Raw genomic sequence first — 25,041 nt, forward strand, 5'->3', positions numbered from 1 at the left:
TGTAATGAGCCATTCGCAGTTTCATAAATACAAGTTATTTATACTGACACATGCATGGCTTAATCTTTGAGACAAGCATATGACTACTGGCAGAATCGACCAGATACATTTATATATAAAAATCACCAACAAAAGACAAAAAGTCCATTGTTAATAACTTTTAATAATAAATATTAATATATCATATTGTTTTGTTTAAAGACAACATAATATAGTATTTTAGTCATAATTATCAAAACATCACCATTCACAAAGATGATGATATTTCAAGAATAGACACAATATTTTCCCTTCTCAAATATTAACACATTATTTTCTTTCAGATAAACTCAATAACTGATAAAGTTATTGAGCCATCCAATCATAATCATTAATATTTGTATTATCACAATGTAATCTCAATATCAAAACACTTTTCTCATCATCATCAAAAGAAGATAATATAAAAAGCTCTGATAGATCATTACAATATGATTTTTCATTCAAAATCATTCTTTTTCCCTATGGAGTTTCATATACAAGTCACACTTCTATACTAACCCCATATCACATAAGCCCTGGCTCAGACTATCCTCACCAGACAACTTTTGTCGAAAAAAAATGAAGTCAGAAATAAAATTTTTTCGGGGGGTGTCCCCCTAAGTATACTTCCGTAAAAATCCCCGACAGCCCGCACCCCGAACACCATCTTTTCCAAAAAACTCATAGACTCAATTACACTACGCCCAGGTTTTCGCGTTTTTTTCCGTTTTTCATACTAGAAATACACTACGAAAACGAGGTCATCGAAAAACCTGCTTTGATACTAAAAAATCTCAAAATTACACTACGCCCCGAAAACCTCGGCGTAGTGTAATAAAGAGTATTTTGATACTAGAAAATATCGGCTAGTATCAAAAGTGCCCCAAATACACTACGCCGCGAAAACCTCGGCGTAGTGAAAATGCCCAAAAATGATACTAGAAAAAACTCAATGAAAATTTTTAGTATCCTTCCATAGTGTTTCTTGGGATGGGGACACACCAAAGCCTTGCCACTACTGCACCACCTTGTGTATGCCCTCACTGCCTTTCATCTGGTTTTTTGTTCCAGCCTTCCAGCTCTTAAGCCTGGCCCGCTATCCCCACTTCAATGTTTCCATAGGAAATGCCCTTATGAAAAGTCACTATTTCTCACACTGCTGCTGGAGCAGCCAGAGGAGTGGAGTGGAATGCCTATGGGAGCGTAGCGGCAGAGCATACGCACAAACTCATACCATCAGCTAGCCTGTAAGTTATGACCAGTAAAAAGATATGAGAGTGGGAACACAGGGGAGGTCAGTCACTTTTTCTATGAAAAGTTCATGTATTTTGCCTATGGCTCCAAGGCAAGCAGAGTAATAGGAATACAAGTGGCACAGCTGGATAGAGGGAGAGTGTAGCTAGACCCTCTATAACATTTTCGAGTCTCGCACTCTCAAGCCTGAGGCACTACAAGGGTTAGTACATAAGGGGTCCCAGTCAATATTTTCTCTCAATGAAATTTCTCATAGGAAAGATAGTAGTATATTGAGTGTGGTGGCGTGGCATTACATAGGAGCCCAACGGGAATACTGCCATCGGCTAGGCACAGTGTGCAGCTAGACCCTCTATAACATTTAGAACTTTCCAGCTCTTAACCCTGTGGAGCTATGATCCAACAAACATAAGGGGGTCCTAGTATAAGATTTCATTGAAAAGGAGTTTTTCATAGGAAGGACACTAGTATATCGACCATAGATATAAGGGAAGTTGAGGAGTGGCAATGGCGATAGCACCAATGGATAGAGGAAGTGTGGAGCGAGTTTCCCTATGGCATCGAGAACTTTCCCAGATTCCTGTGTGATTCGCTACAGGCCAGCCAATGAGGGGGGTCCAAGTCACTCAAAAAGTCAATTGAAAATACTCACTTTTTCTGCCACTGCCCTTGGCCCAGCCACAGCCCACCAGCCGAATGTGTGCCACATTGTACCAGCAGGGCATGCCCACCCCACAGCACCATTGGCATGTCTGTAAGTTATGACCGATCAAAAGATATGAGTCTGTGAAGTCAAGGGGTCCTCTATGAAAAATTGAACCTTTTTCATTCAAAGATGTCAGTATATTGAGTATAGTGAAAAGGCATATGGACCGAGGGCAAAGATATTACTACCAATGGATACTCCAAGAGCACAGCTACTTGCCCTATGGCATCTAGAACTTTCCAGCTCTTAAAGGTAATTCCCTATGACCCATGGAATACACAGGGTCCATAGCATAAAATATCATCGAGAAAGGGTTTTTCATAGGAAAGATATGAGTATTTGCCTTGTAACTTCAGGGCATCACAACTGAGCCCGATGAGATTACCACCATTGTGTAGAGCGAGTGTGCAGCGAGACCCTCTATGGCAACGAGAAGTTTCGCTGACTTGCCCCTGAGGCGCTATGAGTCTGTGAACATGAGGGGTCCACAGTGTATTTTTCATAGAGAAATTTCATAGACAAAATTTTCTAGTATCAAAAACCTCGAAATACACTACGCCGAGGTTTTCGAAGTGTAGTGTAATTTGGTCACTTTTCTTAGGAGATGAAATTTCTAGTATCAAAATCATCCTTATTACACTACGCCACGAAAACCTCGGCGTAGTGTAATTTTCCCTTTTTTTAGTATCAAAGCAGGTTTTTCAGGCATTCCATTTTCATAGTGTATTTCTAGTATCAAAAGTCACAAAAATCGAGGAAACCTCAGTGTAGTGTAATTGAGTCTATGAGTTTTTCGAAAAAGATGGATTTTCTGGTCTGGGCACCCGGGGTCATTTACCATATTTGAGGTTTTTTCAATGAAAGTGACTGAACAAAACCCAGTGCACAGCCCACCCAGCAGGTCCGGCCCACAGCCCACAAACCAGACCCTGCCCACTGCACAGTCCTGGTCCCCCGCTGCACCGTCACTTTTGTTTCTGGAGCTCTCCCTCCAACACCTGAGGAGATACGTTCGTTGAATGAGAGGGGGTATCTCAATGACTGGCCCTGTCATTTTTCACTCACTTTTTCTCACACCACCGCCCAGCCAGCCAGCCCAGCCAGACTCCCACCACCCAGCCTTGTAGCCACTGCCCACACGCCCACTCTGCCCACATCAGCCAAGCTGTAAGTTATGACCGATAAAAAGATACAGCCCAACGAAGTTGGTTTTCCAGTCTGTTTTCCCAATGAAAAAAGTGAGTGTCTGACCCACCCAGCCAGAAGGACACACAGGCGCCCAGCAGCACCCTGCCCAGCGTGCAGCCACAGTCTGTGCGCACACTGTCACTTTTGTTTCTGGAGCTCTGGCTCCAACACCTGAGTTTCTATAACCACCGGAACATTGTACCCTCAGTCACTTTTTCTGACTGGGGAAATATATGATACGTCAAATAGAGCCAGGCCAAGCCACAGGGCCTGCCCAGCCATAGGCCCAGCACATAGCCCGCCTCACTCGCTCCTTGCCCTGTGGCCTTTGCAAGCCCTGCCCATCAGCCCTTCCACAGATATCCTCCACTCAACTCCTTTTTCAGTCAAACTCAAATTGAGTCTGTGAGTTTTTCGAAAAAGATGGCACTTCGAGGTCGGGCAGTCAATATCACATAGAAAAATCATCATAGAAAAAATTCAATTTTCATAGAAAAAATATAATAACTGATGTGTGGTGAAATATCTGCTAGGCCAATCTCTTAGCAATTACACCACATCCTACCCCCACTAACATTCCCCAACATATCCCTCTAACTTTAGTTACTTGCCCTCCCTTCACTCTCCACAGCATCACCAAGTCAATACCCCCCAGTCATTTTTCTATGTGAAAATTCAGAACCGAACTCAAAACAACTAGCCGCTCGGATTTCTCAGCAACCACTGGGCCGATCGAAACCCCGTTTGGCCACATCCGGGCATGGGTAACTGTGCCGGTCATATGTGTTTCGATTCAGCCACTTGCCTCTGGTTCGCTCTCTGTGACTTCACCAACCAGGCACCCCCAGTCAACTTCAAATTTTTTATTTCTTTTCTGGACAGCCTGCCAGACCCCCGCAGCCAACACCCATATGCATGCTATTACCGCACTATATGCACATATATCATGTATTAATATCAAATTTATCTGGCCATTACTTCTGGTGTTATACTCGATTTACCTCAAAAATGACCATTTTCACTCAAAAATTCGATTATAACTCAGAAACTACAGATAAATGTATCCAACAAAAAATCACCAATATACAACATTACAATGCATATTCATCCATGGAATCATATTTTATATCCACTTTGAAATTTTCGAGAAAAAAAATTTTTTTCGATTTTTCAGTCAAAATCACAAACTTGTCCGAACTGCCCTGCCACAACCGCTCGGTAGAAAAAATTTAGATACGAGTATGTTTATAAGGGGCCCACGTCCTTGCCACCTGCCAATTATCAAAGGAATCTGAGACCCCACATTTTTCGGTCGTTGATCTAAGATCACCACTTTTTCAGTCAAAAACTTCATATGACATTTTCTCACTAACCAGACCAATCTGGCCCGAGAAAAAAATTCAGCGGACTATTCGCGAATTATCCGAACTTTTTGTGTTTTCATAAGTTTCGATCACAACTTTCATAAAAACCGATTTTCACCAATTTTTCATTTTTTCTGACTTACTTGAGCTAAATTCAACTTAATCAGAAAAAATGAAAATTTCGCATTTTTCGAATTTTTGACCATGACTTCAAAAATTCATAAATGGTCCAACTAACACTTCTGTAAAGTCTCACGACTTAGAAAAATTTATTTATCGAGATATTAAAATTTCTTTTAAAAAAATTTTGACTGAAAATTTTTTATTTAACATATCATTCCACAATTTGAATCAATTAATTTCTGATTTTAATATCAATCAATTCCTCTCATATTATTACCTATATACGTAACTTTTCATCAACCACTAATTCCTACTTCTTATGAAAAAAATATTTTTTTGAAAAAAAAAGTTTGATCAAGATCAAAACCATTTTTCTATGTTAAGAATTCGACTTCTCAAAAACAGTTAGTTACCAATCTCCCTATATACTATTACATTCCCCACCCCTCATAACCTATACAAAATATTATTTTCAAATTTATCTGTTCATGGAATAAATAGAAAAATATTAATTAAGATAAAAAATTATGGAAAAAAAATTATTTCATAAGATAATTTCTTTTAATATTAAAAATAAAAATAATAGAGAGATATTATATGATGACTATTTATTTGAAAATAAAATTGAGATGAATTGAAAGTTATAAAAAAATGAAAAAATTAATTTTTGTTCGAAAAATGAATGAAAAAATGAAAATATTTTTTTATCTTCAAAATGGAATGACAGACTTGCATCAAATAAATATATTATAAACTATATCATTTAAACATTATATGTGAATTTTTTTGCTGGAAGTTCTTTCTTTGTTATTGAGATAAAAAATTTTTTTAGAAATAAACTATATTTAAAAAAATTATAGCTTCTCAAATAAAAAGATATATTGGATAGAAAAAATATATAATATAATAGATATAATAAAGATGATAATTATATATAAGAACATTGATATTGATGGTTGGTTCTGAGCAAACAAAAAAGTATCTTATTTTTGTTGATATTTCAGAATGTTATTTTTTCATTATTATTCAACCACAACTAACAATATCCTCACAATTATATCATCACAATTAATATTATCATATCATACATCTTTCATCCAATTTTCATCAAAATCAAATAAACAAAAAATTTTATAAAAAAAATATAAAGAATAAAAAAAAAATTATGATCATAACTTCATTATCACTCATCAGATTTTAATAAAAATTATATCAAATGATAAGAAAAGAAGAGAAGCTAAAAAGATATTTCATCACAAAAATATTGTATTTTTTTTATAAAAAATAACACAAAAATATCGATTTTCTCAATAGAAAATGACCCCTTTTTTTATCTATTTTTCAAAATTTTCTCGCTAACCGCGAGGTCAGGGTCACATCATCTCGCGCTACTGCTCCGGTAGCGCTCGCTGGATGAAATCTGCGCACATCATTCCTGCGCGCAGATATTCATCCATCTCGCGAAGGTCACAGAAAAAGATTGAAAAAATTTTCAAAGTTACAAGTTATAAATCAATAATAATATTTAGGGGGGGAGCAGCAAAAATTTTCAATGAAAATTTGAAAACCCTCAAATTTGAACATCACAGGATGAACAATTTTGTGGGGTCAACTCAAAGAAAGTTTCACTTTTTTTGGGGAAGAAAGAGTCCCACCCAAATGGCCGACGCGCCACACGGCAAAAGTTCGGTCGCTTTCGCTCCCCGCCCTTTTGCCGCGTTTGTCGCGCGGCCCCCACCCCTCGAGGCTGTTTCTTCCTTATTCCTTTATTTTTCACCTCATTTTTTTCTATTTTTTGGAGATCAGAAACTTTTTTTGAAAGAGTCATTTTTTTCACCCCCAAAATCGTTATCCTTGAGTCAATTTTTTTACTCAAATAACTTCAAAGAAATGAAGAATTAACCATTAAGATTAATATCGTCATTTCTTTGAAGGAGTTTCTTTTAACTCCTCAAAAGGGAGGATAGAAACTTTTTTCATTTTCTGTCATTTTTGACCTATTTTTTCCGATTTTCATTGACCGAAATATCACAAGTCAACAAACAAAAAAATTACTCAAAGTTTTCATCATTTAAACCACAATGGATGACCACATTGTTGTTTAAACCCTTTCACTTTTTCCCACATTGGATTCCCTCAAATTCCCATTTATTTTTTCCTTTCCCAAAAATAAAAAAAAGAACAGTTATTTTGGGGGGTAGTACTTCATCCATGGTATTATTAAGGCATTCCAATCATCCGTCGTTAACGTTTTTTTTCAATGTTTTTATATTCAATAATTCATACGTTTTCAAGTTGAAAAGAGAATATCTATGAATTTTAAAACATTTACTTGTGGGTAAGTTAATTAACGGACTTTTTTTTCTTATCCTACTTAGTCAAAAATTTATAATTGGACAATATTCAGAGTTAAGCCTCAGTAAATCGTGCAAACAAAACACTCTGAGACGCACAGCCCTCTGATAACAAGGATTCGTCTAATCCGTCCTTCTCAGGCATGACCCCTTTACCAATATTCTCATTTATCTTTACAATAGCCAGGCAAAAAAGTCCATTATACAAGTGTAAATATTAATGATGTTTTTTTAGCAGCATGTCATGAATGGTCAAAAATCCATACAACTTCATCTTCATCTTTTTGTAAAGAGTAATATTCATGAAAATGAAATGTTTTTATAAAGAATTCATTTTGAAGAAAAATATGATCTTGATACATACTAGATTACATGATTAAGTGAAAACAACAGCTTTGTAAATGAGATGATGATGTTTTGCTAATTAGTTGAATATTTGAGTAGTCATCTGCATGTTATTTTCCATTGCAATACGTATAACCAGTTTGAGTGTTTTTATTTGTGGATTTTTCTTAACATTCATTATTAGCCAATTTTGTTTGAAGAATAGACATTTTCATTCATCTTGAACATCAATCTGAAATATTTGGGTCATGTTTCATAATTAATCAGTAACAAAAATCCATGACCTTTTGCTACAACAGCGTGAGAATTCTTTTAATCTGGAGTGTTCGAGTGATGCAAAAATTTCAACGCAGGACAATGAAAATGCAGTTCTGGAATATATTTTGTATGCTTATTTTTATATGATTTTTTGGAGATCGACATTTACCTATTCTGAAAAATATTGTATTTATATAATTTTTGACATATAATGACACACAGACCGATTACTACCAAAATTCTCGGGAAATTTCATGAATATTGTTGCTCAGGACAACTTAATTGTGCTTTATTTGCTATAAAAAACGGAAAGCAATTTCAACTATTCAAATTTGCTTATGAATGAAATTTTGATCAACTCGGAAAATAACTTTGACGCTGGTGCTCGGCCATTTCCCAGCCACTTGCTGTCATGAAGACTTTTCTGGATTCGATTAACGTATATACGAATAAAGTGTTCTATATTTGGATTGAGGCTACTCATTATGAAGTCATCTTTCGAAAAATGACGCAAAGTGTACTCTTCCGGAAGCGTGTTGACATCAAAGCTGAATGATATATGATCAAAGAAAACTGCTGAAAAAGTAGTATTTTAGATGTACAACTGTTTCTTCGTATAATTCTTCACAAATTTAGCCTCTTCCTGTTATCAATCGACATATCTGTACATTCATACTCATCTAAAATTATCTTCATAATTCCTATACATTTGCAACCTGCAATGAGAATTATTCTTCATTCTCCCGGGGAATTTTAAATCTGAAATGGAAGTGTTGCAATAAAGAAACGAAGGAAAATGAAGAGAAATGAAAACGAAAAATTATAAAAGAAGATGCTTGAGAAAACGCAACAATTTTGCAAAAGATCTGTTGTATGCTCAACAATTTCCAAATGAGGTTGACGAATGAAAGCCCGGAATCATTTAGAAGCATAATGAAAGAGGTCTTTTAAGGCACGACAAACAAACATCAGCTGTTATTAACAAAAAGGCATGTTGGCTTTTGGAGGGAAAACTTAAGAACAAGGAGCATTCGCCATAGCAAATTCTTTTTGGAAATCAAACCGTCCTTGTATAGAATAAAAGTTAAGCATTTCTTATGTATGCTTTTCCAATTTAGCACATTTCGATAACTGAATGATAATTGCAATTTCTTCTTTTAAAGCTTTTTTCTTTTTTCTCATAAAAATCCTGTTCAACTTTACTCAAAAAGAAAGCACCTTATTCAGCGCTATCTCTTCATTCTTCTTTTCATTCTTCATTTTCTTCGCTCTTTTCAGGTTCTTTGAATTTGAATGAATTCAAAGAAAGATTCGGAAACGGTGAAAAATATCAACTCCAAAAGCGCTAAAGAGGTAATGCAATAATCTTTAACAAAATAAGTGAACTCTGTATTTTATAAAAGTCTTTTTTTCAAAGATTGATGACACAAATCATTGGAAGAAGATTTTTGTTGGAAAATAAGAATGATTTGAATTAATGTCAATTGTTTCTTTTATCTTTTTGTGTTTTGATTCTTTTCAAAGAAGTGAAAAAAGTCTTTCAAAAAAAGCCTCAAACGAATGGCTTTTATTTTATGAAACAAAGAAAAATGAATATGTACGTAAATTACAAAATGAAATGGGTTTCATTTCCTCAATAATCCTCAAAAAGGATATAGAAATTATCAAAACTATTGAAAAAGTCTTTTTCGAAATAATGTTCAAAAACATGTTGATAGCTTGTAATTAAGTCTTCCATTCCTTCTTCTTCCATCATTTCAAATATCACCTTTTTAAGTGTCTTTCTTTTCGCTTCTTCAACTTTTCTAGTCTTAAGTTCCAATATTCTTGAAACTTTCAAAATATCATGCAAATATTCTTCATTTACTCTGTCACATTTTTTTAATCGCGGAAACATCTCCAAAAACAGATTAAATGCTCCTCCCTTTAGCAACACATCAACACTATCGATTCTAAAGGAAAGCATAGTGTTAAAAATTTTGCTGCTCCATATTAATATATCTGAATCATAGTCTCCCATTGTTCTGCACATCCTAACAAGATACCGAATCAGTTCAATATTTTCCTCATTCCGCAATCTGTAATTATAAAACATTAAATAAACATTGTGAAGCCAACTCAGTTGGATCATTTGCAAATCTTCTATTTTTGTTTTTTCAGCCCCTTCCTTTTCCATCCTATCGATGCATCTTGAAAGCTCTCCCAACTCAGTTATTGCTTCTCTGTGAAAATGAAGCTCATTCAGAAGTTTTTCCCCCAATTCTTTTCTGCACCGAAATTTATACACAAAAAAATGCCAAGCAGATTGATAAGCAAGCTGAGTGAGATTGTGATGCTCTTGATGATATTTGATGATTTCGATAATCTCATTCGAGAACAGCCCTTTATCCAGTTTCTTATAAAATATATGAAAATCATCAAAATATGAATGAAAAAGAAAAAGAAAAAGAAAAAATCAATAATGTCAAAAAGGAAACGTGAATGTTCATACATCCTGTCCATCCACACAAGACAATGCTAACAATGCCATTTCCGCCTCTTTTTGAACCTCCTGACTTTTATTATTCTTCGAAGCAATTTTCAGAAGGCAATTTTCACAAATATGTATTAATCTTTCTGTGGTATATATTTTTCTATTCAAAAGATAACATTCGCATAGATCAACCAAGAGTTTTTCATTCTTTTCTTCTTCCTTTTCTTCTTCTTCGATAATCATCCTTTCAATTCTTTTTCTCAATAAGGTAAAATCAAAATAAATAATCTGAATGCCATCCCAAGCATTGAAATATCCCAAATACTTCAGTAACAAAAGGGTATTTTCCAATGATATTTTTTTTTCTTCAATCATTCCGTTGATTTTATCTGCAAATTCGTATGTGCGACCGTCTTCAGATAATTTATAATTGTATTCATTTAAAAATTTGTTCATTTCTTCAATTTTCTGAATTTGTTCATTTTCAGAACAATTTTCAAGTTCATTCAAAAACCCTTCAAAAGCAATCAATAGAATTAACAACTGAATGTTAAAACAACAGAAAAAACGAACGAACCTGAAAATATCTCTGAAATGTATGGCTTCTCACTTCTATCTTCAGTTTTGTTGTCAGTGCGCTTTTCCATTCTATATTTTTGTAAGCAATGATAAATTTACCACAAAATTTCATTTGAAAAAAAAATTCACAAAAATTCCAAACATTCTTTATTATCTTGCAAAACGGCAATTGATAGTTCAACAGCAATTGCTTAACTTTTTAAAAAGGAAAAGATAAAAATGAAAGTGAAATGAAGCAAATGAACTTGATAGTATTAGATAAAACCACTAAGCTTTTGTTTCTCTTTGATCAAACCAATAGTTTTTGAAAATGAAAGTTGAATTACATTTTCTTTAAACTTTTATAACTTGATTAAATTCTTCTTATATCATATTATTATAAAGCAAAGAAAGGCGATTAAAACAATTATGAATGGATTAAAAGTCAACGTCAGAACATTTGGACATCAAATAAATATATGGATGTAAATATGTTTATTTAAATTTTTAATTTATTCAAATGGGACAAAATATATTGATTTATGAATTTTGTTCCATTCTTCTCTAACAAATATTTATCTCAATTTTTGAATTTTTCTGTAACTATTTGCATAGTTACGGTTGATTTATAATGAAATGATTGTAGAAAAAGTTTGGAACAAATCTCAGTTTATTTCATAATTGCAAAAATTTTGCCCCAAATGATAAAAAAAGAATAAAAAATAATTCTCACAAAATTGCTAACATTTCCTCCCCAAAAAAGATAATATCACTGGTGATTATTTCACATTCAATAAATTTCAAATGTTGTTAATTTATAAAAGAATCAAATATTTGTCAAAATTTTGTAAAAAATAAATAAAAACAATAATTTTCAAGAATTGAAAAAGACAGCACTCCGGTTATAAAATGAGTTGTGGCAAATAAAAAATTAACACAAATAAAATGCATTCACATAAAACAACAAAATAAAATATTTTTTTGCGATATTTGCCACGCCATTATCATCTTTCTTAATGAAAAGCAATCAATTTTAAAACAAAAATACTTCATGCATTCACAAATCAAAACATGTTTCACAAAAAATATAAATATCATTGAACAAATGATGTGTAAGACTCCAATTCCGAAATTTTTTTATTTGATCGAACTAGAATTCTCCGACTGTTCATAAGGAACCAGTTCTATGCCAGAAACAGTTGTTGCTGCTGTTGTTGAAGGGTTGGGTATCTTGGCTGTGTATCCTTGTGAGCTTTCATCGCTATCATTTTGAGTGCTGCCTGTTCTTGTTAACCGCTCGCTATCTATATCATAATCTGACACTTCGTCGATGTCAATTGCATCAGAATAAGTCAATTGAGCAGCGCTGGCTGGGAAATGCTGGATAAACTCGCGCTTCAGACTTGCAAGTGAAAGCCGTTCTTCAGTGTTTGATGAGAGGCAAGATTTCACGATATCCTCGAATGAAGATGTTAATAATAACCCATAGTCTACTCTTTCATCATTCTTTATCTTTGCTCCTGCTGTTTCGGAATCGTACTTTGCAAATGGGATCTGAAGCATCACTCCCGTAGTATCATACCAATTGTGAATGATACGCTCTTATTTGTTGCTCCTCCCTTCATATTCCATAAAAGCTCGGGCGCCTTCTACTGTAGGTTTTCGTTGTCAATAGTCTCATCTTCAAAGGCGCTGGACTTCGTTTTTTCTTTTTTCTCTCTTTTTTCATAGCATTTATTTCCTTCGCAATATGAAATGGAACTTAACCCGTCTGTGGAAGAAGAGTCGACAGAAGACAAATCGCCGCTATCTTCTGAAGAAAACCCAGAGTTTAGCGCAATCACAACTACCATGTGTTCAGAGAACAGCACTATATGCGGAGAAAGTGAGTCCAAACAAAAAGATAATCCGCGATCCTGCTCGAAGGAATGCAGCGCACCATTCGCCACCCAAAACAGAATCTGGACAGCTGTCGCTTCTCTCTGCTCCATCGTGCCTATCGCCATCTCCTTCTTCTCGTTCTTCCCGTGAAGTAACATGAACAACGAATCTCTCAGATCCACAATCATCTTTTCATATGGCGATTCGCGCGCCATTCCATCCACAAAGCTCGACATGGATGAAGTGGTTGGACACAGATCCTCCTCTCGAATAAAAGAAGAATCTGAATCAGTTGTTAATGTGGATGAGATGGATGGAGATGGTGTTCGTTTTCTCGTTTCGTCCTCGATCTCTTTCTCATCGATTTTCTCTAGCATCCATTGAGGGATCTTGTCTGAATCCCTCCCCAAAATATATACAGTTGATTCACTTTCACTCAGCAAACGCTGAACTAAACTTCCTTGATGAACTGAGCCAATTGAATAAACAATGTTTCGAGATTGAAAGGCTCCCGATGATATAAGTGCAGAATTCGCGGTTCCTGCAATTCTGTCAATCGTAACTGTGGCGTTTACTGTTGATTCATTTCTTCTAATGGCAACATTCGATACATCTGTTCCAGAGGAAGACACAGTAACTGTGCCATTTGCCTTGATTGTGGGAGAAGATCCATTTAGGAGTTGAACAGCCTGCGTAATTGACCTGCACTGAGCGATTACTGATCAGCAATACTTCCCATCGCCTTGCGACGCATTTTAGGAGTGAATTATCGCTCATGTGTATCCAAAGATAAACGGAATCAAGTCAAAATCCACCTGAAATGTGGCATTATCACTTCCAAACCACGCATTCGTTCTATTCGGAACATACGTCGAAGTTGCTGCTGCTGAATAATAAGAATCAAGATTTGCGTTTGGCAATGAAGGAACGAATATAAAAACATCTCGTCCAAAATACACTTCATTCAACGAGAACTTGCAGCTGCTTATCGAAATTTTTGATAGAGATCCGCTTGTTGAGAAGTACAATGATCCTCCTCCTCCATTGCTTGAACTAACATAGCAACTTGTAAATGTGGTGTTAGAAAAGCAAATTTGAGAATCATCAGCGTTTAAGGACAGCGCATCAACATTTGTACCAATTGAATTAAGACTTGAAATTGATGATATTGAACAGTTATTAAGTGCAAGGGATTTCGGAAGATTGCCTGCACTGAAAACAGTGGAATAATTTTTTGATGAGGTGATATTCGTAAAATTGCATAACGAGAATGTTTCCTTCGTCGCTCCACTTGTCATTTGAATTAATGAATTGATTGCTAATCTAATATTCTTTGTTGTCACACGACTGAATGAATGGGTTCCATCAACAAAATAAAACAAACAATAAGATAAGAATGTGGTCCAGATGCTTGGTGTTGAAATCGTAAAGTCAGAAACAGAAATGTTGTTATTATCAGAAGTACCACTCACAATCCCGCAAGAATTTTTATTTACATTAATCGTAAAAGTGGAAATTGAATGTTAACAGCTTCAGAAATAGAAATCATCGTTCCAATGTAACTATTCAAATTAAAAATTACTTTTGTATGACTTTCTCCGAACGCGTCCACTTTCCCTCTTGCTGCATTAATTGTCCAATATTCTTTCTCATTGTAAGTTCCGTTTAGAACTTTTATTCTCTTCAAATAATTTGATCTTCGATTGACGATGGCTGTGTTTACTGATTTTCAAGCAACGTTAGCGCTTAACTTGCAAGTAACTGTTATGTACAATTGACTGCGACAATCTGATAATCGTCCATTTTTATAAGCTTTGAATAATTTGTTCCAGCAATATAAACTCTATTTCCGTCATTGTCCGTAAAGCATGACAAAAAACTTAAATTTAAAATCCCTGTTGTCAAATTAATTTTATTGAAGTAAAAATTTGTTCTTAAATCAATAGTAGCCTTGTAATTGAAAAACTCACATTATTACAAACAAAATTTTGCAACAGGCAATTGAAAGAAAGCTTTTGAGCAATGCCTCTATGAAAATGATCGTGAACAAGGTTAATGTGGATAAAATCAATTGTGAAGAAAAATTGAATGAACAATTGTCGCTTGAAAAAATGATATTTCCTTTCACTTTAGTTGCGATGAACGTAAAAAACGGAAATGATAGATTATCTTGTAACTCTTATCCATGAGCGCAAAAGAAACGAAGAGCAGTTGGTAATTCGTAAAAACAAATAACATAGAATCAATAATATTTTTTTTTTCTTTGTGAAACGATATTCTTTAACTTTGAGGTAAAAGGTATCCCCATTTGTTAAATACAATGTCTATAGAAATATTAAAAAAGAAGAAATTTTTTTTTTGGAATATACATTGTTTTCATCATAAAATTTTCTCGCTAATTTATAACAATGATAATTTTGAGTAAATGAAATCGTAAAACTCAAATTTAGCAGTTATTAATCATCTAATTAATTATTATGGAAAATACTGCTTATTGCTAAATCATTGTTTATATTGATGGCGTTCACAAATGAAAATTGATTCAAAGATTATATTTTTTATGAACCATTATTACATAAAAAGAATTTCACACAGACTTAGATATTTGACTCATTGGAATTGTTATATGCCAAAGGTTACGACATTGATTTTGAGATTTTTATTTCTTATAAATGCTGTATAAAATTATTGTTGTAAATATTTCCGAATCCGTTAATCTTCAATCCTGCGATTTTCATTGAATTGGTGATTGCGTTGTGCTTCTGAAATTAAAACAGGCTTCAGAAAGCAAAAGATTTAAAGGTATTGTTTTTTAAATAAAATTAACGATTTGCTAAACATTTGAATTCATTTTTGAAGGAATTTTTTCCGAGCTCAGAAATTGTTCTGACGTAAAGCAAATTCGGAAAATAAATGAAATGAATAGTATTTCTATTATGATGGATGGCAATGAACAAGAAACTCTCTTTACCGAAGAAATGTTCAATGAAATAGAAATTATGATTGAAAAAACTCGATTATCTGTGGAAAATGCAATATTGTTATTAAAACATTTCGGACATATAAATGTGCTAAAGTCATTGGGTAACAATTTTTTCCAACGGTCTTTATTATGCTCAAGATTTGAAAAGATGATTGAAGAAGAAGAAAAGAAAGAAGACGAAAAAGACGAAACTCTTCTTGTTGATCTTTGCGAATGCTATCTTTCTTTGCATCATTATTCAGGTGAAACTGGAGAAATACTTTCAATTATAGTCCCTTGCCTTTTGAATATTGCATTGAACAAGGAAGAAAGCGAAGAAGCTCAAATAGAAGTGGAAATGGCTTTGGTGTCATTGAGTAACATAAGCTGGAATGCAGTATGAATACAATAATTTCCTTTGTTCATTTATTGTTTCTTGATTAATTTTATAAGAAAGTGAAAGAAGAATTGTATTTGAATGAGATCAAAGATATAATACAACATCATCAAAAGCGCCACAACCTCACTCGATTTGCATATCAGTCTGCTTGGAAATTTTTGATAAACAGATTTAGCAATAACAAAGGATTAGGAGATATTATTGTGATTGATTTACATTTTGCAAGAGAAGCCACAAGGGAATTAGAAGAGATGGAAAGGCATATGGATTGGAATAAGAAGAATAAAGTGGAAACCGAAATGAAAGAAATGTGGATGATAAAAAATTGGCATGATACACTTCGTATCTGCATTCAATGCAACAATTTGAGTTGTAAAGGAAATACAGATCTGTTTGCATGTCTTGCAAAACTATGTAAAAGTGCAGCATACATAGATTGGGATATGTTTCAAACCTATCTTAATATTTTGTCCAGTTTATTTTATCCAACTATAGAAAACGCTGAATATTTAGTTCGTGGAGGAGCTCTTGATGCTGTTTTAAACGAAATGTGTAGGTTTTCATTTGTTTTTGACTTAGCAACGTTATATGCGCATTTACCCTATTCACTTTTTCGAGTCTTTGAAGAGAAAGTTGATAAAAATTATTCAATGATATTAAAGAAGATAAAAAGAGAGGCATTTGAAAAGTTGGAGGAAGAAGGATATGAAGATATTGTATTCAGTTTTACAATCCAAATTATCGGGCGACTCTTCTCTTATCGTCCTATTGACATCTCTATTTATTTATTGATATTTTAAATTTTGATGATTGAAAGAATTTTATTCTTATATATGTAGTTATCATAGTATATGAATATATATTGAAATTCATTTCAAATGAAGCTTTGATAACAACTTTTTTTTATGTATATCGAATGCTTATTGAATGAATGTTTATCTTTATTGTTTGTGCTGCAGTATTTTTTATTTTGAAGAAAAATTATTCACCGTTACAATATTTTATTTTGAGTCAGTCAAAAATTGTTGTTAAAGTTTATTTATTTATTTAACTTTTTCTTTTTATTAATATGCGTTTTTTATTTATGTTTTTTAATTCTACAACAAAGAATGAATTTATTATTATATTATTTTAATTTTTTAGCAATACCGAATGTGAACTATCAAATAGAAAAAATCGAATTCTTAATTAACTTTTTTATTCATTTTCTACAAAAAAAAAAAAAAAAAAAAAAAACTATCGACAGGAATCGCTCTTTTAACCGACACGTATTGCTTTATTATTCCTTGTCGAAAAGGCTTCATCACAATCAATAATATCACAAACATTCAAAAAACCAAAAATATAACTTTCTGCTGGTGCAATTTTGACCTATGTAAAAGAATGAAGATTTTTTTTTTTTGTTCTATTTTATTATGGTTTTTCATATTTGTTAATAATCATGGTTTAGTTGATGTTTTATTGTTTCGTTTCATCAGATTAATTCAAAAAAAAAAAGATATTTGAGTCAACAGTTGTTTGACAAAGGATTTGTTCGAAGAAAAAAAACATTTTGACATTTGAAAAAAACTACGTATTCGTTTTGTAATATGTGAAAAATTTCAAGCGACAATCAAAGTCCTTATGATACAACAAATTTGAAACATCATATACAGCAGTTTATCTGAAAATATTACACAATAATAAAAAAATTTCCATTGAATTCATTTATAAACTCCAATCCATCAAAATTCAAGAATTATTATAGATTAATCATTATTATTGAATGTTTTTCAAAACATTTTTGATGTTCGAAAAAAAATATGCAAAGAATAATTTTTGCCTGATGGGTGATTCATTTGGAAATCTTAACTTTTTTTCGGAGTGTTGATTCTTCAAAGGTTTTATTTCTTTTAAGATGAATTTTTTATTTTTTATTGAAAAACGAGAAAGTTATTGAAAATAGAGATGTCAAATATCTTATTTTTAAAAAAAAGAAATATTTTTTGAAAGGAAGTGTAACTCATCAGTGTACATTTATCAGCATTCAAAGTGAAATTTCAAACAGAAAATTTTGATCCAGAAAATATGGATTCAAAAGCTATAACACAAACAAATGAAATTTTGAGGGTTTTTTTTTTCAAAAAAAATTCATTTGTATTTTTCTTTTAGATGGAAAAGAAATAACTGATCATAAAGATGAACTCTATAATGATTTGAAAAATTCGAAGTTTTGGAGGTTTTCCAAAAAAAATAGTCATAAATTGTTCTCGTTATCTTCATTAGTCAAAAACAAACATAAGAAATTATAAAAAGACTCTCAGCTAAATTTTTACTTCGATATTCATTTGTGTTTGTTAATCTTTGCAATCACCAAAGTTTGAGTGAAAATATAAAATTTCAAGCTTTTTTTTTGCACAAAGGACAAAATAATTGTTTCACTCATTTCTTCACAAAACTTTCTCAGGTTTCAAAACAAAAACGATTCTCATATCCATAATCAGGCATCATTGATATCACAACTTAATGTTTTATGTTTTCGTACGTGTTGCAATAAATGAACCCATTTTTTTCTTGTTTTTTAATCTCAAAAAGTCAATTAATAGTTGATAATTTTTCAATGAAAAAGCTTGAAGTTTCTTATTTTCCACCATTTTCTTTCAAAAAGATTAATTTGAAAAAAATAAAATCTGAAGAACCCTTTTTAGTCATTATTTCATTCGATTTTTAATAAAAATGATCACTTTTCCGTTTTTTTTTTTTTTTTTTTTTTTTTTTTTTAAATAAATTTATTTATTCATTTTATTTCACTATTGTTTTGGCCTTTTGATCAATTATGAATTGAATGTTATCATTCTCATAAAAAGTTCATTAACTCTATCAGTAATTTAAAATTTTTTAATTTTTTAAAAACAGCTAGAAAGATTGCTAAATTAAAAATTCACATTACATACTTTTTATTAATTCCAGTTTTTCTATTTTGAAATAACGTAAATAAGTATGAGTTGAATATAACAAAAACTGATTTTAAATCAGTGAAATACAAAATCGTGAGATGGCAACATATTTTTCAGTGAAAGTGGATCCTGCGCCCCACTATCATCACTTTTGGCAAGGAAAGTAGTTAAGGAGAATGACGTGCTTGATGAAGGGGAAGCAGATGCACCAGAAGTTAAAGATGACCCAGCAGATGATGATTGCAACTGATCAGGCGTTATAACCTGATTCTTCGGTTGCTGCGGCACTTGAATCGTTGAAGTTGCAGATGTGCTAGAGGTCAATGAATTTGTTGAAGAAGAATCAGAACCAGAAGATGGGATGATCACCAAATCAGGAGTATTTGATGAACTTTGTAAAGATTGGATAGAAGAGAAGAATATGGACGGAGAAGAAGCAGGATTCATGTTGGCTGTTTCTGATGGATCAACTGGCAATGACGAGGAAATGGGTATCATGTTCCGCTGATCTTTTTTGTGCGAATGATGGTGGTGGTGGTGTCGATGGTGATGGCGGTGGAACTCAGATTGATTTTGCTGTTTGCTACTGTTTGAATTGTGCTGAAGCAACGGCAATGCAGATGAATCTGACGATGGAACAATAAATGCAACTGGAGGAGTTGTGCAATCTCTCTGAGACGACGACAGTTCGGTAAATTGGATGTCGTCCTGCGACTGCATTGTTGGGATGGCATCTGGCTGAGTTATTGGAGCACTTGCACAATCAGAACAATTGCATACAATAATCTTTTCTAATTTGTTCGAATCAGAATATTCAGAGTCTTCGCAGTTTGATGAACCAAACGATGAGCAGCTCTCAGAATCGATGCTGCCCAGCTCCTCGTCAATTCCGCTGCTCGACTCGCTTTCTTCTAGCTCAACTTCCTCTTTCCTATGACCATCTTTCGAATTGCTTGGAATGTCAGCAGAAGGAGATCCAGCATTTGATGCTTCCTTTGCATTCGGTGTTGTCTCTTCGCATTTCGAGTCGTCTGCTTCTTTTGTATCGCGCGCACCACAAAGCACAACACCCTTTTTCGATTCTCCATCCACAACAACCGTAATCGGATCTTTTGTTCGGCACCAAACAGTGAATTCTTTCTCCTCCACAACTTCTTGCTGCATCAGCCATTCCCAGTCGATATAGACAGATTGCTTTCGAGCAGATGAGGAAGAAGCAATTGCATTTTCAGAAGAAGTTGAAGAAGAAGAAGAAGATGATGATGAGCTTGTTCCTGTTTGAGCGTTCTGCTTTGTATCTGGAAGTGAAGGTGGAATGTACAGGAACGGTATCCGAAGGCCCATCACGTTGTGCATAAAGTGTGTGCCCAGCGAAGGCTCGATGTGGAAGGAAGGCAGGCCTGTCTCGATCAGCACACGCGCCCCGCAGATCTGCGGCCATTCCAGCGGCATCCCAAGAGAAGGAGACGAAGTGCCCCAGCGCCCCAGTCCAATCGCAGCAAATGGTATTTTCCGCGGGCCAGATAGAAACTTCCTGTTGAACTCAGAAATCTCAGCAGCCATTTCTTTCGTTTTCATCTTGTCGAACGTTGTTGGACGCACAAACAGAATATCGCGGATGCCTTCCGTTCGGCCGTGCCCCAGACACACGTTCGAGCGGGCCACTGCTCTCTGCACAGGAGCTGTCTCCACGATCTGCTTGAGAGAAGTGCCCTCAGCACCTCCGCTTGGGCCGAGCATCGGGCGGAGTTGGAGAAGCACAAGTTCTGATGGCTTGGAGGACAGATTGGCAGCAAACTCCATCTCCACCGGGCCAGCCATGCCCCACTCTGCAATGCGCATCACGCTCATCAAGATGGACGGGAGGGGAAGTGCAGACGTAGACGAATACGAAGAAGAGGAAGAGGCAGAAAGAGAGGAGCGAGGGAATGTCGGTGTTGCAGCAGCGGCTGCTGCTTTCTGACGGAATGCAAATGACATTTGAGGTAAATGTGGGCGCTGCTGAATGCTGATTGGCGCATCGCCATCTGAAAGAGAAAAAGAGGAATTGTACGATGAGTCATCAGCAGGCCTTTGCGAAGGAGAAGCCAAAGGCGACTGAAACTTCTGTGAAGACAGCGCTGAAAAGTTCATTGGAGAAGTTGAAGAGACGACACCAGAGGTTGATGCTGTCAAACCAGGCTGAGAAGAACTCTGCTGCACAAGAGACGAAAGTGCAGGGGCAGACACAGCAGAGGAAGGAGAAGCATATCCAAACTGGCTCATTTGGATTCGCCCAGAAAGAAACGATGAAGAAACAGAAGAATACGCAGAACTGGATGGAACAGGAGCCACATTCGAAGCAGAAGGAGAAGAAGAAGAGACAATTGGCGTTGAGTATTTTAGCAGCCGATTGAATGTCAGAATTCTGGGGCATCTGTACTTGTCGCCAGAAATATAGTCCTTGATACGCTGATCGTCCATGTCATACACACTTCCTATTCCTTGAAGCGTCCCGTCTTCCTCTGCATCATCCAATGTGTACTTTCCTAGATTTGTCCCTTCGTCCATCGTAGGCACACTCCCGTCTCCCTTCAGATTCACCGCATAGAACTCCTTTTGCGTCTTCAGCAAATAGTCTGTCTTTTCAAAGAGATACGACACAGAAGGCCGGCCCAACGAAAATCGGTAGCAGGATCCTCCGTCCACAACAGTCTTGCCGAGACCCAAGGCGATTGTGCAGAGCCCATCGTCTGCTTTCATTCCTTCGATGGCATAATAGTTGATCGACTGCACAACACCCGATACATCCGGATAATATCGCGAGTCGTTGTGTGCTACACCCACCACTTCCTGCAGAATGACAGACATCCGCTCGCTTGATGGGCTGAAGCCCACAACAGATAGATAACTCCGAGCATTCTCATAATACGTCGACGCCCACACAAGTTTGATTGCCCGGCACAGATGATCCAATCTTGTGTCAATGTCATCTTCGTACTCATCCTCGGCCGAAGAAGATGATGAAGAAGCTTTCTTCCTTTTCGCTTTGTTGGGAATCATGTGTGTTGCATATATTCCAGCCAATGGTTGATGGCGAGAATCTTCCAAAAGACCAGATGACCGTACAGCCAGCGGTGCGTGGACGCAAAGTAAGAATTCTCGCAGCTGTTTCACAAGAACTGGATTCATCCGTCCCTTCAAAAACAACTGGGCAACTTCTGCGTCTGTGCACCTTCGGCGCGATGACAGCTGCGCAGACGAAGGAGAGGATGTCAGCGGAGACGATGCATTCGACGGAGATGACTGGGAATTCAGAAGAGGAAAGACGGGCGAAGGGAACGGCTCAGGAGAAGGTGATAGAGCAGCAGATGGAGTGGAAGTGTACGGAAGAGAAGGAGATGTCGAGGCAGGAAAAGGAAAAGAGGGAGCAGGCTGCTTTGGAACGGGTGCTGCAAATGGAGAGGGAGACAATGAGGAAGAAGAGGAAGAAGAAGATGCAGCATTTGGAGTGGATGGACTTATGCTCATTGCACCTACAAGTGTTGAGAGTGCCTTTGTCTCATCGTTTCCTGCCTTTTCTGCTTCGGCTGCCGAAATGCCGCTTTCTTTGACTTCCTCCTCTTTCACTCTTTTTTCCAGTTCTTCCACATCGATTTCTTCATTACGAGACAAAAACTCCAAATCGTTCTCTTTCACAAACATCTCAAACATGTCAGAGCACAAAACCATCGTTTTCGGGAGCCGGACGTTGTAGCCAGCAAAATAGTGTTTTCTGACGGCGAGCAAACGCTCCAAGAAGAGAAGCCCTCGTGCCTTCCCACCCATCGACCCGTTTCCGATGCGGAGGAAGAAGTTGGTCTCGTGGTGCAGAATATCAAGCGAGAACGGGCGGGCAATGCCCATCGTGTGCTTCGCCTTGTACTGTCTGTATGTCTCTGCAAGAAACGCACGCATTCTGTCGACGCGTTCTTCCAGCGTCTTCCCCGAAGTGAAGATGGCGTTGCCTGCACTGACCATCCGCAGCAGCCGCGCCAGGCCATATTCACCGTGCGCAAACAGCCACGTCGAGAAGTCGTTGCGGAGCGAATGCTTTGCCACAATTTTTGCCGGGGCAGTCTTCAAAATCTCGAATAGCTCGTCCATCGAGCTTGCCTGGCGGTACACTTCCTGCGTTTCTGGATCGCGGAACACAAAGTTGCCGAGCCCAACATACACCTCCATAAATTCTCTGAGCACATGCCGAATTGCTTTATCTTGCTTGCGGGCAATCCGGATGCTGGAAACAACACCACCTTCGCTCGTCCATCTCCCACCTTTGCCGTTATTGTCGAGGCTCAACTGCGGATGGCACACAGACTGCGAGGTGGTCAGAAACAGCACGGCACCTCTTTCGCCTAAAAGCTGTTTGAGTTCAAATCCAGCACCATGTCGCAGGTTATTGTCCCAGGCAGCATTTGAAGACGGGGATGAAGAAGGAGAAGACTGGTCAGATGGAGTCGAAGCAACAGAATTGACATTGTGAGGATCAGAGCAGAGCAGATCAACATCGCAAATAAGTGCTATGACGCTTTCTCTGAAGCGCTCAATCATAATCCAGCCTTCTTCAAAGGTGCGACAATGCAACACTTTTGGTCGAGCTGCCCTTCGAAACGGTGAAGCTTCTGATGTTTGTGAGGGGTGGTGAGACGAAGGAGAATACTGAAGCTGTGGTGGTGTAAATTCATAATTATGAGAAGGTGTAGAGAACGTCGATGGATTTGTGTAAGAAGGAGTCACATGAGTGGAAGGTGTTCTGGACATTCTGCCTGGATCTCCTCCGGAATATTTTTGAGTTGTGAGAATGTGGTATATCAATGGCAGGAAATATGAATAAAAATGCGGATTATGTTCTACATAAACAATAACTCCGACTCCAAGTACGGTATCTTCCTCTATGTTCATTGCATCTTCAACAAGAGACATCAACGTTGAAAAAATATACGCTTCTCCATGATACTCCCAGGGCTCAGGAATTATCAGTGGACCTACAGCTGGTGAGTGAGACCCATAGGGATGAAGTGGAGTTATCAACGTTGAAGTTGAAGAAGAAGAAGAATTAAGAGCTGGAATTATGCTATGTGAACGAATGTGTGCATCAGGATGGATGATTGGTGGAGGTGAAGTTGAAATTAAGTCATCTGAATCTTTAGCAGAATTCTCTTGAGAAGATGGAAGTGGATTTGATAACTGAGAAAAATCAACAACATCAGGAAGCAGTGTTGTAACTAATGGGAAAAGTGGGACATCTGAACCTGCTGCCTTTCGAAGAGTTGAAACGATTTTCACCATTCCAGTATCGTTAAACTGAGAAAGAGTAATAATTAAATCAAATTTTCTCTTTTTAATCGCTTCCAAAGCCCGAGCCAAAGTTGATACTCGGGTAATAAATGGTGTATTTTGAAAAACAATATCTGCATTTCGAATATTTCTACGCAACAGATCGAGATTTTCTCCATCATCAAGAATTTCTAAAAATTAAAAAACAAGAAAATGAGAAGTATAATAGTCATAAAAAGAAATATACTTTCTTCTTCCATTAAAAACAATTCATAAGGAGAAGCAACAAGAAGAACATCAGTAACACGAAATTGCATTAAATTGTTTGGATTTCCATCATTCTCGGAATGGCCAATTAAATTCCATCCTAAAATTTAAATATTTAGCATTTTTATTCATTTAAGCATCCAATAATTATCATCGGTAAAAATATACAAAAATACGTCAAATTAAACTACTAGCAACAAAAATTGAGTTTCCAAACCCACAGGAGTAGACCATAATGCTGAAGCAATTAAAGTGCTTGTTTCTGCGGTAAATACATTCGATTGAGTACTTTGAAACGTTGCCATAAGGTGGTTAGCAAGTTTATAAAAAAAGTATTTGAATACATAATTTATATATTAATTCCAGTGAAACTTATCATATGTTTTATCTTCTTGTTTTCATCCATTCATGATGTTGGAGAATTGTTTCATTTATTTATTTCAAGTCGATTTTTAACTTTTTATTAAAAAAACAGAACTGGGGCAAAATTTTTTTATTTATGAAAAAAACAACTATTTGTTCCAAACTTTTTCTCCAACATTGTCATTATAAGTCTTTCATTTCCGTATCAAAATAATACAGAAAAATTCAAGAATTGAGATAAATATTTGTTAGAGAAGAATGGAACAAAATTCATAAAGCAAAATATTTTG

At 35.8% G+C, this 25,041-nt stretch overlaps 6 protein-coding genes across 6 annotated transcripts; 1 reads left to right on the forward strand and 5 right to left on the reverse strand.

Annotated features, from left to right (window-relative positions):
• Positions 1–1,739: 1,739 nt before the first annotated feature.
• MONOS_16912 (uncharacterized protein) lies at positions 1,740–3,756 on the reverse strand (the record flags this gene model as incomplete). Its single annotated transcript, XM_067869784.1, has 8 exons — positions 1,740–1,855; positions 1,924–2,027; positions 2,534–2,594; positions 2,860–2,979; positions 3,059–3,128; positions 3,255–3,348; positions 3,410–3,506; positions 3,735–3,756. 8 exons carry the CDS (start codon positions 3,754–3,756, stop codon positions 1,740–1,742), a joined length of 684 nt encoding a protein of 227 aa, XP_067735535.1.
• Positions 3,757–9,246: 5,490 nt separating this feature from the next.
• On the reverse strand, positions 9,247–10,733 carry MONOS_9068 (uncharacterized protein; the record flags this gene model as incomplete). The annotated part of the gene is made up of 3 exons (XM_067879528.1): positions 9,247–10,008; positions 10,105–10,601; positions 10,664–10,733. 3 exons carry the CDS (start codon positions 10,731–10,733, stop codon positions 9,247–9,249), a joined length of 1,329 nt encoding a protein of 442 aa, XP_067735536.1.
• Positions 10,734–11,781: 1,048 nt separating this feature from the next.
• MONOS_9069 (uncharacterized protein) lies at positions 11,782–12,207 on the reverse strand (the record flags this gene model as incomplete). Its single annotated transcript, XM_067879529.1, has 1 exon — positions 11,782–12,207. One exon carries the CDS (start codon positions 12,205–12,207, stop codon positions 11,782–11,784), a length of 426 nt encoding a protein of 141 aa, XP_067735537.1.
• Positions 12,208–12,293: 86 nt separating this feature from the next.
• Positions 12,294–13,823, reverse strand: MONOS_9070 (uncharacterized protein; the record flags this gene model as incomplete). The annotated part of the gene is made up of 2 exons (XM_067879531.1): positions 12,294–13,227; positions 13,369–13,823. 2 exons carry the CDS (start codon positions 13,821–13,823, stop codon positions 12,294–12,296), a joined length of 1,389 nt encoding a protein of 462 aa, XP_067735538.1.
• A 1,755-nt stretch (positions 13,824–15,578) lies between these two features.
• On the forward strand, positions 15,579–17,011 carry MONOS_16913 (uncharacterized protein). Its single transcript, XM_067869785.1, has 2 exons — positions 15,579–15,884; positions 15,941–17,011. Exons 1-2 carry the CDS (start codon positions 15,657–15,659, stop codon positions 16,685–16,687), a joined length of 975 nt encoding a protein of 324 aa, XP_067735539.1. The 5' UTR covers positions 15,579–15,656; the 3' UTR covers positions 16,688–17,011.
• Positions 17,012–18,820: 1,809 nt separating this feature from the next.
• MONOS_9071 (putative response regulator receiver protein) lies at positions 18,821–24,693 on the reverse strand (the record flags this gene model as incomplete). Its single annotated transcript, XM_067879532.1, has 3 exons — positions 18,821–24,312; positions 24,369–24,488; positions 24,606–24,693. The coding sequence occupies 3 exons, from the start codon at positions 24,691–24,693 to the stop codon at positions 18,899–18,901; spliced, it is 5,622 nt and encodes a 1,873-aa protein (XP_067735540.1). The 3' UTR covers positions 18,821–18,898.
• Positions 24,694–25,041: the final 348 nt, after the last annotated feature.

Source organism: Monocercomonoides exilis, assembly GCF_001643675.1.
Source record: "Monocercomonoides exilis strain PA203 chromosome Unknown scaffold2-2631571, whole genome shotgun sequence".
NCBI classification, from domain to species: Eukaryota; Preaxostyla; order Oxymonadida; family Polymastigidae; genus Monocercomonoides; species Monocercomonoides exilis.

Excerpts from the sequence above, each read along its gene's own strand:
- MONOS_16913 (XM_067869785.1), top strand. The coding sequence starts at position 15,657 with ATGATTGAAGAAGAAGAAAAGAAAGAAGACGAAAAAGACGAAACTCTT. Across the intron at positions 15,885-15,940 it reads GTAACATAAGCTGGAATGCA|AAAGTGAAAGAAGAATTGTA; the intron begins GTATGAATACAA and ends TAATTTTATAAG.